General features: G+C 37.1%; 1 protein-coding gene across 1 annotated transcript in view; it reads left to right on the forward strand.

Moving 5' to 3' along the window:
* adck1 (aarF domain containing kinase 1) overlaps window positions 1-16092 on the forward strand; it is a 98563-nt gene that overhangs the window by 25522 nt on the left and 56949 nt on the right. Inside the window, exon 4 of the mRNA XM_052581084.1 lies at window positions 4576-4779. Within this exon, the coding sequence (XP_052437044.1) occupies window positions 4576-4779 (204 nt within the window). The remainder of the gene's footprint in view (window positions 1-4575; window positions 4780-16092) is intronic.

A 16092-nucleotide genomic window follows, 5' to 3' on the forward strand; every position in this document is an offset into this window, starting at 1 on the left:
AATTTTAGTTCTTAAATTCTTTTCTATTCAGAAATATTCACTCTAAAAAATGCTGGGTTGTTTCAACCCAACTTTGGGTCAAATATGGACTAACCTAACTCTTGGGTTAAAAATTTAATTACAGAATTTAACCCAACAGCTGAGTTAGTCCATATTTGACCCAAAGTTGGGTTGAAACAACCCAGCTTTTTTAGAGTGTTCTCTCTGGACCTTGTTCACCCCTATCTTTCATTATTTATGAATTTGTGAACTGATTTGTATTAAATATTATCCAGCATAATTCCATTATTCATGTATAAACTCATGTATTGCTTTATTTTGTGTCTGTGATAAGTGCTTTTTTAACAACAAGAACTTTGAATAAAAAAAAGAAATAAAAATTGTCTAGTTTCATGTGCCACATTTACTCTACGTTCAATAATAAAGAAATGGACGTATAATTTCAGTTCGGTGACAGACTGTCCATAAGGAGAATTTCATATACCTTGAGATCACGAAATATTGTTATGTCTATAATTAGAGTGTCTGGAATATTTATGCCAGTGTTTGTTTCACACTAATAGCCTTTAGATTATTTGTAGTGTACTGTATATTTTTTTAATGCATTTTAGTTATTATTTTTAGTATGCACATCTTATTTATTTGTGCATGCCTCTGTGCATTTATGTTTATTTGTATTTGCATTTATTAATGCTGAGCAATCAACTTTTAGTTCCATGAAATTTTATTAGCAGTTTGATATTTTAAATGATGTGATAAATATTGATTTTTAAATATATTTGTACTTATTTATACTTGATGCCAATTTGACCCGGCACTTTTGCCTTATTGATGCGCTGAGGTTAACAGTTCGTCTTAGTGTGTCAAGTTTGTGACAGTATTGCTAATTCATGTTTCCTTTGATGTGAGACTGATCATTATTCTTTGGTGTTTTGTGCACAGTGAGAGCAGGGATAGCATAAGAGGAACCTCTGCTGCCTCCCCATTAGTCCCCTGGCAATAACATGCTCTGATGATGGTCCTACAAAGCATTTTTCAAAGGCCATCTAATGGCTTCTGTCTGCCGCTGAAATATGTCATTAATGTCTGTGGCAATTACCAGAGTTGTCAGAGCTCCGGCTTTGTGCCGCTCTGTCCACGGATGAAAGGGTTGTGGGATGAGAGAGAGAGGGATGGAGGAAGGGCTTTTGGGGAGGAGGAAGAGAACAGCAGAGGAGGTGATAGGGAGGTATTGGGAATTGCTCTACTTGGGTATTAATTGCACAGGGCCTTGTTGACTCCACAGAGCAGCATTGACAGACTGTACACACCAAAAGAGAAGCGTGATGGTTCACTTAGGGATATTCAGAACAACCAGTTTTCAAAATTGACTTGTCTAAAGTAAGCAGTTTGTCTGGCTTGTTTGGGTTTTTTATTGACTGATGCTGATGTCAGTATGAAAATATATGAAAGATGTAACCTAAGGCCGTTGGCTACATTTGCTATATTCTTTGTTCAATTTGATACTTTGATACTTCATATTGCTGTTCTATTATTTTCAAGTTCTGTGGTCTTAATACGGTACTAAAACCTAACTTTTTATACATAATACTCTTTTAAAATTTTAAAACTTGAACTTTAGGAGTTCATTTGAGGCAAAAGTCATAGTTAATGGTTTGTTAATAGACAGACCCAAGTGTGACACAGTTTTGTTCATCATTTTAGGGATAATATAAATGATATAAAAAAAAAACTATGTAAACTAAATTGAGTAAAAAAAAGAATGATGTTTAGTTAAAAATAGCCAAATAGCTGCTGATTAATGATCTCTAAGTAGTCTTTAAGAGTTATCAACATGTTTAATAGGTTTGATTTAAGTTGTAGTGTTGCACTTTCTCCTTGTTTATGCTCATTTCTACAGTCGTAAAGGTTGAAACCTCTTTACTGAATGATATAACCAACAAATTCCAACAGGGAACATTTTGTACCCCCAGAATACTCCAGTAGTCTTCTTGGTCAGGTGCCTTTAGTTTGCCAGAGTTCATAGCCAAAGCATTGCATGTCTGTTCTTCCATGTATTTGACCTTTCCATCTATATCTAGCTCTTTCTCTCTCCTCTGCCCACGTAAAATCAGCTCTTTCTGCTGAGTTTGCCTGTCTTGAACATGTGGAGGGCTTCTCCTGTGCCTCCCCCGTGCTGCGTTGAGGACTTGATTGGCTGTCACACTTGTGTTTGCTGAACAACTCCTGTGACAAAAGACTCTTCAGCATTGCCTTGATGGAAGACAAGATTGACACCTCATCAGATACGAAGAGCGCTCTTGTGTTATTTCGCTCTCTGCTGGCTCGCAGTAAATTGCTGCAGTAAATGCTGCCCTTTTCATATATATAAAAAAAATAATAATTCTGGAGAAACCAGTGCCTTTTTGCCTGGATTTCCTTTTCTGTGCAGTTTTGAAAATTAGCATGTAAAAATGCACAGAAATTCAGGATCCTAATAATTTATTTATTTTTTCTTTAAAAGCTATGGATCGACCAGCTGCACGCCACAGAGGCTCGTTGCACGAGTGCAGCTGCAAATCAACCAATCCCAGTGTGGCTTCGCTTTCACTCCCTGCAAAAAGCCAACACGTTCCCCCAGGTTGCCCCTAGTGGACTGGCCATGCGATTGCAGTAGCCGCGGGTGGTTGGAAAGTCTGTCTGCCTGCCAATGGCGTCTACAAGTGCCAGGACTGTAAGATGGCAGGTGGCACAGATTTCTTTCCTTGGGTTTTTAGCCAGCAAAGACTAAAAAAGGGTAGACCTCCTCTTCTTATCCCTTTTCCCATGCCGCCGTCCCCCCACTTTGCTTTATTGGTTCCACAGATCCAGTATAGGAGGTGTTGAAGATGAGCAGGCGGAGATCATGACTGTTATTACTGCCTCCTTCGTCTCTTATTAGCCCTGCCTTTCTCCTCGACACATCCTTTCCATCAAAAGCCTGTTTGGGCTCTGGGCTGGGAAGGCGAGAACCACATGTTTTGTATCCGCCGAAATAAAGTGTCTTCTCATCACCCTCGTAATTATCTCCGAGCTGTCACATCCTATTGGCTTCTCCGGGCATGGAAAATGGGGTTTTGTGCATGCCGCAAAGCCGACCAGCCCGGGCTGCCGTCGGTGGCGGCAGCGCTGAGCTAGAACAGTGCTGCAGAAAATGCCCATAGGACAACCTTTAAATCTCCCATCCACTGCATGTGAGGATTAACAGCAAATCCTGCCTGACAGAAGTGTGTTTACTCTCCCCTTGACATCCTGTCAGAAATATCACCTCCATCCAAAGAAGTTTTTTGGACCTGAGGGGGTGTTGCCTGAGGAAGCACTCAAGAAAAAAATATATACTGTGGTTAAACTAAAATATTGGAGGTGGAGGAAACCTAACATTTTTGGGGATTGTGGTGCATAGGCTACAAACTGGCATGACCTCTCCATATACAAAAAAAGCATAATTATCACTGTTGGAACTATTTTGTCACTATACTAACAAACATATATTTACATAAACCTAAACAATTGATCAAAACCAAAATGTACAATACGGACTGTGACCACCAAAAAAAATAAATAGGCCCACCAATAATTTGTAATTATTTTTTTAATCTGGTGCTGAACACCGTTCTGGATCATTGCAGCCCAGTTTAATCCCTGCGCGCACATGATGACACACACATACAGACTCCCCACCCAGTATAATTAGGTGCATGTGGACTTTGTCTTTTGAGGGATGATTCGAATCGGACGACCGGCCTCATATGCGGCCCCATTTGGAGCACAAAAACTGTCTTTTGTCAGGGTGAGAGGGTTAAGAGAGCTCATTTCACGGCAGTTTATTTGCTCTGGTCCCAAAGGGACGTCCCTCCAAGAGTACTATCAACTCCACCAGCTGGTGTTGGGACGGGACAGCACAAAGACCCCCGTAAAAACTGACATCCCATTTAAACAGCATTTAAGACAAATGAGATGATGGGGAGGGAACCTATTGTGTGTGTGTGTGTGTGTGTGTGTGTGTGTGTTTCTTTTTTTTTCTTCTTTTTTTTTGGGTAGCAATGATTCAGGCAACTTACAAATCATGCTTCTTTTATGTTGTTCTTTATGTTGTCCTTTCTAATTAAAAGCGAAATAATATGCTAATTAAAATGAACAGTAGTTATTGTCATATACATATATATATATATATATATATATATATATATATATATATATATATATATGTATATGTATCCCCTTTAGAAATCATTCTAATATGCTGATTTGGTGGTCAACATTTATTTGTAATTTTTTTTTTACCAGTGTTGAAAACAGACTGCTGCTTAATATTTTTGTAGAAACTTTGTTACTTTTTTTTCCTTCAGGATTTTTGATGAATACACACAGAATAATAAAAAAATAATAATTATTTATTTGTAACATTATAAAAACAAATTAACTGGCCCCAAACTTCTGAATGTTAGTGGAGTATTAATAAGAATTAGGAGGGCTACTAGAAATTATTTAAATTAGCACTTCATTGGTAAAATCATTGGTCTAGTTCATGAATTTCATATGTTTCTCTTTCTCCAGGTTCACAGCCGTTCGGCAGAGAGGCTCCGGGACTTGTGCTGTGCGAACAGAGGCACCTTCATTAAAGTAGGGCAGCACCTGGGGGCCCTGGACTACCTCCTGCCTGAGGAGTACACCAGCACGCTGAAGGTCCTGCACAGCAGAGCACCTCAGAGCAGTATGGAGGAGATCAGGCAGGTCATACGAGAAGACCTGGGGAAAGAGGTTTGTTTTCTGTCTGTCTGTCAAAGTATATGCATTAAATGAGTGATGTAAGGAAGTTAGGCATTTCAGCAACTACTTTACTTGATTTTCCATTCATGACGTATTTCTAGAATATTCAATTGGAAATAATCTGGAAATTAATTGTAAATGTTGGTTTATTCATTTATCTTGATTTTAATGATGCAAATCACATTTTCTCAAGTCATTATTGCATGCTGCTCCTTGTGAGAGACGGGCTGTTATTCAATAATTGTCTCGGTCACTGTGGGTCAGCAGGGTTAATGTCATTTGAGAGAAGCTGTGGTCTCCCTCGTCCTCTTCTGTCAGCACTTTTGTGCGCCTCTCGTCAGAGCAGTCATCCTGAAAGTGCTCCCTCTCAGAAATGTTTTGACAGGCATTTAAATTTTGGTGGAGATAATTGTTCTGTTCTGAAGATGACCTGTTCAAATCATCTGTCAGCTTGTGTTCTATTGTTTTGTGTTGCCATCCGGCTGTTTTCTCACATTACACAGGAACAAGGCCATTCAAATGATGCTGCCTTTTTGAGAAGAGGTGTTTTGTTACTTTTCAAATCAATCAGACATATCATTTTACCTGAGAAATTATTCACTTAAAAATAAAGGTTCCAAAAATGAGTTTTTACAGTGAGAGTCTTGAAGGACCTTTTTTGGTTCCCCTTAACTTAACTTAAAAAAAACTTTTCTTGAAGAACATTTTAATAATCCAAAGAATTTTTTTTTCTAATATAAAGACATTTTTTGCAATGGAAATATTCCATGGATGTTAAAGGTTCTTCGTGAAATCATTGATGCCAATAAAGAACCTTTATTTTTAAGAATAAAGAAAGAAAATCTTGCATTGAAGGAGGTACCCAAGTCACATGGTGTGAATAATTCACCTCAAAATGAACATTTACTAACTCCCAAGATGTCCAAGATTTATTTGAGTTTGTTTCTTTATCGGAACACATTTGGAGAAATGTAGCATCACTTGCTCACTAATGGATGGATTATTGTGATGTTTTTATCCTCTGTTTGAACTCTCATTTTGACGGCACCCATTCACTGCAGGGGATCCATTTGTAAAAAAGTGATGTAATGCTAAATTTCTACAAATCTGTTATTATGTAGAAACATGCTCCTGTACATGATGGATGGCTTAAGGGTGAGTAATTAAAATTTTTGGCTGAACTATTCCTTTAAGCAACAACCTAGCAAGTTTTCTTCTTCCGAACATCTAAAAATCTAGTGTTTTTAATGCATTCCCACACTGTGGCAATAGCAAATCCTGTTGCGTTTGAGTATCTTAGGTATTGTCAAGGTCACAAAACTTCCCAGTTCTGGCTGAATGACCTTGAGTAAGAAGGACATTTCAAACCTGTAATCACTCAGCCGGAGTCTGAGCAGGTAACAGTTAAAGAGCTGCCCTCCATCTTTTGACCTTGAGAAGGCTATGCTTGAACCTGACGCCTCTAGGGTGATGACTGCATCTTTACAGTTTTATTATTGTAATTATTAGCTCTAATAGATCAGTCTGACTTCTTGCTTCACTGCCTTCCCACCTCCCATTTCTCTCTCTCTCTCTCTCTCACAATCCCCATCCCTCCCTGCTGTATGACATCCACACTGACTGCAACATTACGTAATTCTAGCCAGGTCGCGACTGGCTTGTGGAGGTTTAGGGTTTTTTAATGCGTATGTGTGTGTGCTGTGAGGTAAGAAGCATTTGAGACGTTGCTGTTTTGTGTGTCGGGAACTGGAGATGGAGCCGTCACGGCTCGTTGGGCTCAGTGCGGCGGGAGAATAATCTGCCTGCCTCTGTGTCACAATAAAAGTCCCCCCAATTCTCTGGCTTTCTCCTTTTGTCTCTCGTTCACTCCATTATCGTTTCTGTGTGAGAGTGTGTGGATATGTAGATTAGGTGCGGCTTGCGCTCCTAATGTGGTGTAAGAATAATGCGTCTCTGTATGCTCTGTGTCAGGTCAGCGCAAGTGTTTTTAATGAACATTATTCATCCGGATTTAGTAGGGACGTTTCTTTGAGGAGAAAAGCATAGTCATGTGTTCTCAGGGAAATTTGGGAGGAAAGAAACAACAAAAATTTAAAATTAAAGGATATATATATATATATATATATATATATATATATATATATATATATATATATATGCATATATATATATGCATGTAGTGTAGCAGTTTTACTATTTAGTTTTTATGTATGTGTGATATAATTTGAGTTTAACAAATAATGTTGTTTATCAATTATATAAATTGTTTTATTTATTCATTTGTAATCATTAGTTTTTATGTAAACATCAGAATTTAAAACATAGACATAATGAATTTACATATATAAGTTTACAGCAGACTAAAAAAGCCAAACCCAGAGAAGGAATCTTCACAGGAAGTCTACCATACGCCACTGGGCTGTAGTATCTATTGTGCTGTTCTGTTCCATGACTGGTTGGCAATGCCCTTCAAACACAGTCTCTGCCAGGGCTTTTAGTGAGAGTCTCCTGCACCGTGAGGTAAACCACAGCATCCCAGAATTCCCCCACCTCCCCTCATATTTATTTATGAGGCCTGGCATGGTCTCACAAAATCAAAAAGCTGTTACGGGTGGCTCTGGATCCATTTAGATAAGGAATTATTGATATCGCAAAGGTGTGGGGAGGAAGACAGACACTGGTTTTGGTTTCCTCTCAGCTTGCCTTCATTCTATCTCTTTAATTCACTATTCCTTAAGCCCCTGAGCAACCGAAATGTTGTTCCATTAGATTTCCAGTTAATAGAGCCAGACCTCTGCATTATACACTCTTGGTATAGTAGAAAGCCACTCAGTTTGTATATTAATATGAATATACATGTATATACATTTATATATTCTATGTAAAATACATACAATTTGTAATAAATTCCCTGTCATGTGATAGCGATACTCTGCTTTTATTGTGACCTTGTTAATGCATGACACCTCTCAGCACACAACAAAAGAATAGCTATTATCCTTCTGCATTGCATGGCTTTCTAGAAGCCTTCAGGAACGTTATGTGCTGGTGAACAGCATTAACCTCCAGCACACTGTATAAGGGAGGGTTGGGTAGAGGGACTGAAAAAAGGACGAGGCACTTAGTAGTTCAATTATGCAAATATTTATCAAAAGTAATTATCACGTTCTGGTGAAAAATGGAGCCAATTACTCAACACTACCTAGTTTTGAGCTCACTTTGGGGGGAAAGAGGGCGCACACAACAATTTGAGCAAGCACTGTCAACCATGAGCCTTAGGGGTTGTTTGTTAATAAATAATAGTATGAATTGAGGTGGTTGTAAACTTTAATAATAAATGTAAGAAAGTGTAAACTAAATTTAATAAATGCAATAGCTTAGAAAATAATTGCGCAACAAGACAAAGAATATGAGTCCTTATTCATGCTAGATTTCTCTGGTCTTGTTTTTTTTTGGGGGGGGGGGGTAGTCTCTAGTCCGGTTTTATGATAGTGAAAGTGAATATAGATAGAATCATCTTTTCTATCTTCCACAAGATGAAAATCGTAATAGTGATCACTTAGTAAAATAATAACGCAACAAGATATGCAATATAACATGATATTCCTGCCAGAAAAGGCCAGACTTGGCCGGTTTTATCGTCCACAAGATGAAAATTGTAAGCACGATCGCTTAGAAAAGTAATGGTGTGCATTAAGATATGCACTTTGTGATTTTATCCATGCCAGAAAACGCCTGACTTGGATTTCTCTGGCAGTTTACTTTTTTGGGGATTTGTTTGCCAGTTTACTGCCCACAAGACAAAAATCATAAGTGTGATCACTTAGAAAAGTAATAGCGAAACATGATGCACAATTTGAGATGTTAATGCCAGAAAAGGGGCAAACTTTGAAATCCTTCATCCTAACTATGAGTAATTTTAGATGCATTTACAACATATTGTAAATATCGTGATTCCGCGATGACGACATGTGACCTTCTAGGCAAACTATGCGTTTCTATAGCAACACTATTAGCGCCAAACCGTTAAGTGCTTGCAGAACTCATAATTACAACTTGTAAACTCAGAATGTTCTAAAAGCTACAACTTGGACCATATGACCGTGTATCACATAACGTATTCGGTATTGTCATCTCTTTATTACGATATGACAAGAACGCAGCTTTAATAGTGATTTTTGTCTTTGAAACACCATTAATTCACTTTACTGGTTTCACGATTTATCATTGTCGTCCTATTATATATTATCCTATAGTCAAAATGGAGTTAATTCTTGTAGGTGATTGTATTAAGTGTAATATATTCTCGCATGAAAATGCTCTCCTCCACATCTGCTGAGGCATATGCTTTTGCCTTTACACCTCCACACATTTAGATAGGTCTTGCGTGGCCAGTCACAATTTCACTTGAGATGGTTAGATCCGAAATGCTTCCATATGCTTGTTAACCTAAGAAAGGCCTTGCCACTCATTAACCAAAGGAGACTCAATTAACCTTTTATTAGACAGTGGGCTGTACAAGAGAGGTTGGCCACATTTGTTTTTACCACTCCACTGCAGTTCTCTATTTTAGCAAAGACAGATGTACAAGTCTGTGGTTTACACTAGTTTTCTGTCGTTTGCTAGAGAAATGCTCTTTAAGCTGTCATTGATATAAAAAAAAAACCTCACCTTCATAAATATCTTCTCGCCTGCACAGGTTCATGTCGAGTCCAGAGGACGGATCTATCTGTAAGACCCTTCCACAATATTGTATTTAATGTCACTGTTTGGTCACATCATCACTTTTTTTCTGCACCGGAGCATGCAATATAATCTCTAATCGACACGTAGCTTCTTGTCAAATCCCCCCTCAGTTGAGCAATTGTGCCATCTGAGCTACTAGATGAAGTTCTTAACCGCTCCGTCAGCCTGGTATAAATAGATCCCATCTCTATTCCTCCTCTCCTAATATTCTTTTGCAAACTTCCTGAACCATGCTATACTCAGCTATGCCCTTGAGGGGGACAGAGTTTTGTTTAAAAGTAAAATTTGTTTGTTTAATTAAAATGTCACTATTCTTACCTTTTTATATGTAATTATGCTTATACTATTCAAATCGTATGCTTTGTCAATTGTTGATGCATCTTTATATTTGTTTGTTTGTGTGTGTGTGTGTGTGTGTGTGTGTGTATTTTTTATATATAATAAAAAAAAAATAACATTTTAGAGAACAATTAGAAATATAGTGTTTTTTTAATTTAAAATTTAAGTGGCCACTACTCAAGTCTTTAGTGTCACCTGATTTGGTGCTTAAGAAACATTGCTAATTATTATAAGTATTGAGGCTGTGATGCTAAATATTTTTGTCAAAACAGTGTATTTGTATTATTTGAAATATAAATATTTTGTTGCATTATAAATGTATTTACTGCCATTTTAATCAGTGATTAGATTATTATTATTTTTTTTAGAAAAAAAAAGTATTAGTTTCTTAAATTATATAATAAATATTAATAATGACTATATTTTCTGCACATTAAACAAGGACCCTTAAATATGATGATGAAGTCATATTAGGGTTCTTGTTTATTGTGCAGGATGGGAATCCTGTCGGTTTCCAGCTAGAGTCCACTGTGTAACCATAGCCTCATTTGGACCATGTAACCTCATTCATCTTCAGCCAGGTTGTGAGTCTCTGATCTACCGGTGCAATGTGAGCTCTCTGGCCTGTAGGTCTGCGCTTGTCCCTTAGAGAAAAGACTGGGCTCATGGGGCAGGGATCCATTACAGGAGACCATTAAACAACAGATGGCAGGCGAGTCCCAGCCTAAGAGTGGCCTGTGAGTGTGTGCGCTTGATCGGGCGAGGGAATCAGTGCTGTGGAAAGGGGGTGGATCCCTCAGAAAGCGCCACCGCTGTTGCCTCATTCTCAATGACACAACGGCCAGCCGAGCATGTAAATGTGCATCATTTCCTCTAATGATGTGCTGGATGTGTGGCATCATACGGGGCGTGTTTCAGCAGCACAGACGCAGAGGCTGCAGGAGCAAGATGAACCGAAACACTCGCTGGGGCGGCAGCTGTGATTAATCACCCGGCCCCAATACTCTTCCTTCTTTTTTTGATTTGTTCATTCAGTCGTTATGTCTTTCTTTTTTCTTTCTTTTCTTTCTTTCTTTTTCTTTCGTTCGTAATTATTTTTCTTTTCGTTCTTTCTTTTGTTTGTTTTTGCTCTTTTTCTTTTGTGTCAGTTTTTATTTTGTTAATTCTCCTTTTTTTCATGTTTGTCCATTCTTTAGTTTTCCTTTGTTTTTATTTTCAGTTCATTCTTTCTTTCATTTAGTTTTTTGCATGTTCATTCTTTTTATTACATTCCTTTTCTATCGTTTGTTCATTCTGTAGTTCTTTTACTTTAGTTTAAATTTTTTCTTTCTTTCTTTCTTTCAATCAGACAAGATGTTGCACCACAATAAACATAAATTGTTTTGAAAAAGGCATAAACTTAAACATTCTGCATAAAAACTTGAATAATAATTAATAAGAGATTTAAAAGAAAATCATTACAAGAAAACAAATTTTTTTCTACTTTTTTTCCTACTTAAAAAAAAGTCTCCCTTAGACTTCCATTGCAACTGCATTACTGCAAATCCAATTTTTGTTTGTTGTTATTTGTGGAGGGTTGAGTCACAATTTGATCCATGAACACCCAGTTGAGGCCACAGGATGAGGAAAAATCAGTTATGTATAAATTATAAAATCAGCATGAGGGTCTGAGAGAAGAGCATGTGGTCTTTTTTTGGCATTGATGGTAGTAGAGAAGCATGTGGGTGGCTGGACAGCTTTGGTGTTGGTGATTTGTTGGATCCTGTAAATATCCAGACTCAGCCCTCTTTGCTTCAGTGGTTACCACCCTCGCAGAGTGCAGACTGTCCCAGTGCTTCCTGTATCCATATGGGCTGTTCTCTACAATCACTGCCATTCCATGCCAAACCCTTTACAGCAACACCAACACACTGGCCCAAGACCAAGCTTTGTTTTCCAAAAAAAAAAAGGTGTAGCATTGGTTTCTGCTCATGTTTTTGTATGTAGTTAATTTTTTCAACTTTGATTTACTTATGCCTATGTATGAGTGTGTATTTCAATACACTCATATATTAACAATACAAATATGAATGTTTCAGTTATGTAATAGTAGTTATATTGTATATGACTTTGGGTACCACTGTCTGTTTTTTCAACCAATGGCAGGTGGGGAAGTGTTCAGGAAGCATGTTTGTACAATAATTTTTAATGCCATTTGTATTTCAGAAATAATAGACTCCGTTTTTCAGCAACAGCTCTGGCAAATTAGAGTAATTTGCTATTGTACTCATTGTAACTGATAACTTTTAGACGTTGTGACCGATTTGTTAAAAGAGCTCATAAGAGTCATATTTATGAACTGGACTATGTTGATCATGTTGCGTGCAGCCAAAAAAAGATAACACGGTAGAAAGATGTTGTCTGTTTAACATTTTTTTTATTTTGTATTATTATTATTATTTTATAGTAGCCAGTTTTCTCTCATCTGTTTCAGTTTGGACCCATTCTCTTGTGCTGTGTCACTGTAGATATAGTTGACATTCAGTTCTGCTACTTAATAACGCAAAAGCCTTGCACCAAGCCAATGTAGTACATTGATGTGCGTTTTCATCATAAAGTGAACAGCCAAGTTTATTTGTAGCCTGCAAGTATATTTTGAAGTCATATAAACAATGAAAAATGAAACGGAACTGTAGCATTTGTGGTGGCATATGTGGTCCTACAGTGTGAATCTGGAGTGTGCCGTAGAAATGACTCGACAATCTGTCCACTCGGCTCTGAAGAGAAGACCCTACTGCACTGCTCTGTGGTGCATCTCGAGACGGTTCCTTACTCTCTGCGAAAACAAACACCACAACAACTTTTCCAGACTTTCAACATAAACATTTAAGAAGTTCATTAATGAGGATGCAGTTATAAATATGATATAATTTGTATTTTAAATATACAATATAGTAGTAGAGGTGATTGACTTATGTTTGTTTCGCCTTACTTATCACTAAGGAGCTTTATGTTGAAAGGTTTAAAGGACTAGTTCATCCAAAAAAAAAAAAAAAAAAATTGCTGGAAAAATTCTCAATACTCAAATTCATCTATCATAGATGGCCTGAAGGTATTTCTTCAGCTGAACAGATTTGGAGAAATTTAGCATTATATCACTTGCTTACCAATGGATACTCCGCAGTGAATGGGTGCCGTCAGTCAGAATGAAAGTTCAAACTGGTGATTAAAAACTAAAATCCACAAGCAATCCACACAACTCCAGTGCATCAGTTGTGTACATCTTGTGAAGTGAAAAACTGTACGTTTGTAATGAATAACTCTATCACTAAGACATTTTAGCTTAAAACTGTTGCTTCCAGCTAAAATGCCTCTATCCATAATGTTTATTTTTTAAATAATTTCCTCTGAATCAGAGGAGAAATATAGTGTACACAGATCAAGTACCACAAGTGAAAACCACTTGCAACAGTTCTAAACTAATGTATTGGTGTTTTTTGTTGTGAGAGGACAACAGGGGCTGGACTTTTTCACTGAAAGATGCATTATTAAGGATTATTGAGAAGTGATGGTTTAAGAGGTAAAATACCTTTGGGATGTATTTGTTTTTTTTTTTACAAACATGCAGCTTTTCACTTCCCATGAGCTGAATTTAATGTCTTGAAAATGTTTGGATTATTGTGATGTTTTTAATCAGCTGTTTGAACTCTCAGTCTGACGGCACCCATTCACTGTAGAGAATCCAGAGGTGAGCAAGTGACGTAATGCTAAATTTCTCCAAATCTGGTTAGATGAAGAAAAAGACTCATCTACATCTTGGATGGTCTGAGTTTAAGTACATTTTCAGCCAATAATATTACTGTATAACCTTTTCATTTACATTAAATACTAGCTTTTCTAATCACAAAACTGACATTTATAAAATGAAATATTAAAATAACACATCAATCATGAAAGTGGAAAGAGCAAAAATCATCTCTTGTTGCTTTTGATAGGGCACTACAAAGATGGGAAAATAGTTTATTCCCTTAAAAAAAAAAAAAAAAAAAAAGATGATAAAAATGAATAAAGCAGTGGTGCGTTAGTTCAAAAGCTGATAAATACCCTCTGGGTTTCTCCTCTAGCACGATAAGAGATTAAAATATTACCATAAACACGGCATTATCTCACTCACCAGAGTTTCTCTCCCAAAAGCCCCACAGCAGAATGTTATCTCTCCATCTCCTCAGCATGAATATCTGCTCCATTAGCAAGCCATTCATCCACCCAACACACTGGCTCTGCTCTGAATAGGACCATAACACTGCTAAAAGTGATTGCATATCTTTTTCTTGTGAGACTGGTTCGATGCCAAACCAGTCGACTGTTGAAAGTTGTTCCCCGTTACCGTTTCTTTTGTATTAGCTTCAGTGGCTGTAATGGTGCCCTTGCGAATGCTTTTGTCTGTCTACAAACCTTTGCCATGTCAAGTGGATTCATGCCATCTTTTATTGCAAGTGCATTTCATGAGAATGCCACCATGCATTGTACCAAACAGAAAAATAACGCAGGAAAGAAGCATTAAAAAAAATGTTGAATTACAGGCCTTTTTTATATAATGTGTGATTGTGGAGGAGAATCCCCATTTGTGAACACTTGATTTGTAGCCTTAACACTTTTACAAACAGAACCTTACAAAATGTTGAAATATAGGTCTGCAAGACTAGGTGTAACTTCTCACTAGGAAAAAGGAAAAAAATGCTTTAATTTTGTTAGTTTTTTTATTAGTTGTGTTTATTTTATTTTATTTTATTATTTGCGCAGGTAGTAGTTGATTGATTCTAATATCGCTTTTGATTTGTATAATGTTTATTTTTCTGATTAGGCTTTTATAGATTTTTTCTTATACCAGTTATCCACATATTAGCTTTCAGTAAAAATCCAGCATTTAATTATGCTTGTAAATGGGGAGTGCCTATGGTATATTATTATAAATGAGCCCTAAAATGTATTTTGTTGAGTATTTGTAATTATTTTGTGTTGACATTTCGATCTCAGTGTTAAAGTATAGAATGTCTAGTACCTATTTTTTCCACTTCTGTACAGGTATAGACATGAATAATAAGGAGTAGTTTATTCAAAAATGAAAACGATGTACTATTTCAAAACCTGCTGTCTTGTGTGGAACTATTTTGGATATTCAAAAATGTAAGATTATCAGTAAATAAGTATCTGAGAAGTTTTGAATGGTCTGTTTCTTATACAAAGCCATCAGATCATGCAGAATCTAGCACAGAAGTTGTGTAGATTGCTATGGGTACCTTATGGTTCAACATACGGACAATTAAAGGATTGCAATAGATTTTTGGGTGAAATCTTCCGTTTTAACACATTTGGTCAGGATTTCAGAGTTACTGAACAGTGAGATTGATGTTAGAGATTACACATACATAATCTAACATTTCCAAAGGCTGTTTGCTTCAAATCGTCAAACCAAAAACACCAAACAGAAGGCAGGTGACATGAAAAAAAAAAAAGGTCAGTGATGTGAGATACCCGTCAGTGAGTGAATGGGGCTCCAAGAGAAGTTGATTTAGTGCTGTGAAAAGATAATATTTAATCTCCAAAGCACTAATCTCTCTCTTTTTTTTGTTTTTTTTGTTTGCCGCATTGCCTCTGATTATAAGCATCCCAGCTGTGCCTACTTCCCTATTCATGGAGCAGAGTCGTGTGGCTTGTTTTACAGCTTCTTTCGGTGTAATTAACATCCTAAACAATCACAGCGCTCTATGGCTCGCCTGTCATTTCCAAGCTTTCTGTGTTTAGGTCAAAGGCATCTTCTAATTTCCCTGCAAAAGGGTCCTGCCTCCTCAAAGACCCTACATTTTTGCTCTAGGCTTACATTTCTCAGGGAAGGCTGAATTTTCTGGCACAATGTTCATTTCTGAAGTAGATTGAGAAGAGGTTATGTACTTAGCTGCACAAGTAATGACTAATTACGACACTTTTCATGCATGCTTGTATGGTACCGTTCGATAGCTGCATGCTGACATGCTATTTCTTGGTTTTTCATATTTTAAACCTGACATATCATACTTTAAGAGATCTAGGATGTTTCAAATGTATCCATGAAATGATTTAGAACTTCCCAGGTGATATGTGAAAAGCACTATTAAAGGGGTCATATGATGCGACTTCAGTTTTTCCTTTCTCTTTGGAGTGTTATAAGCTCTTGGTGCATAAAGAAGATCTGTATAGTTG

Source organism: Carassius gibelio, chromosome B17 (assembly GCF_023724105.1).
Source record: "Carassius gibelio isolate Cgi1373 ecotype wild population from Czech Republic chromosome B17, carGib1.2-hapl.c, whole genome shotgun sequence".
In the NCBI taxonomy this organism is placed as follows: Eukaryota; Metazoa; Chordata; class Actinopteri; order Cypriniformes; family Cyprinidae; genus Carassius; species Carassius gibelio.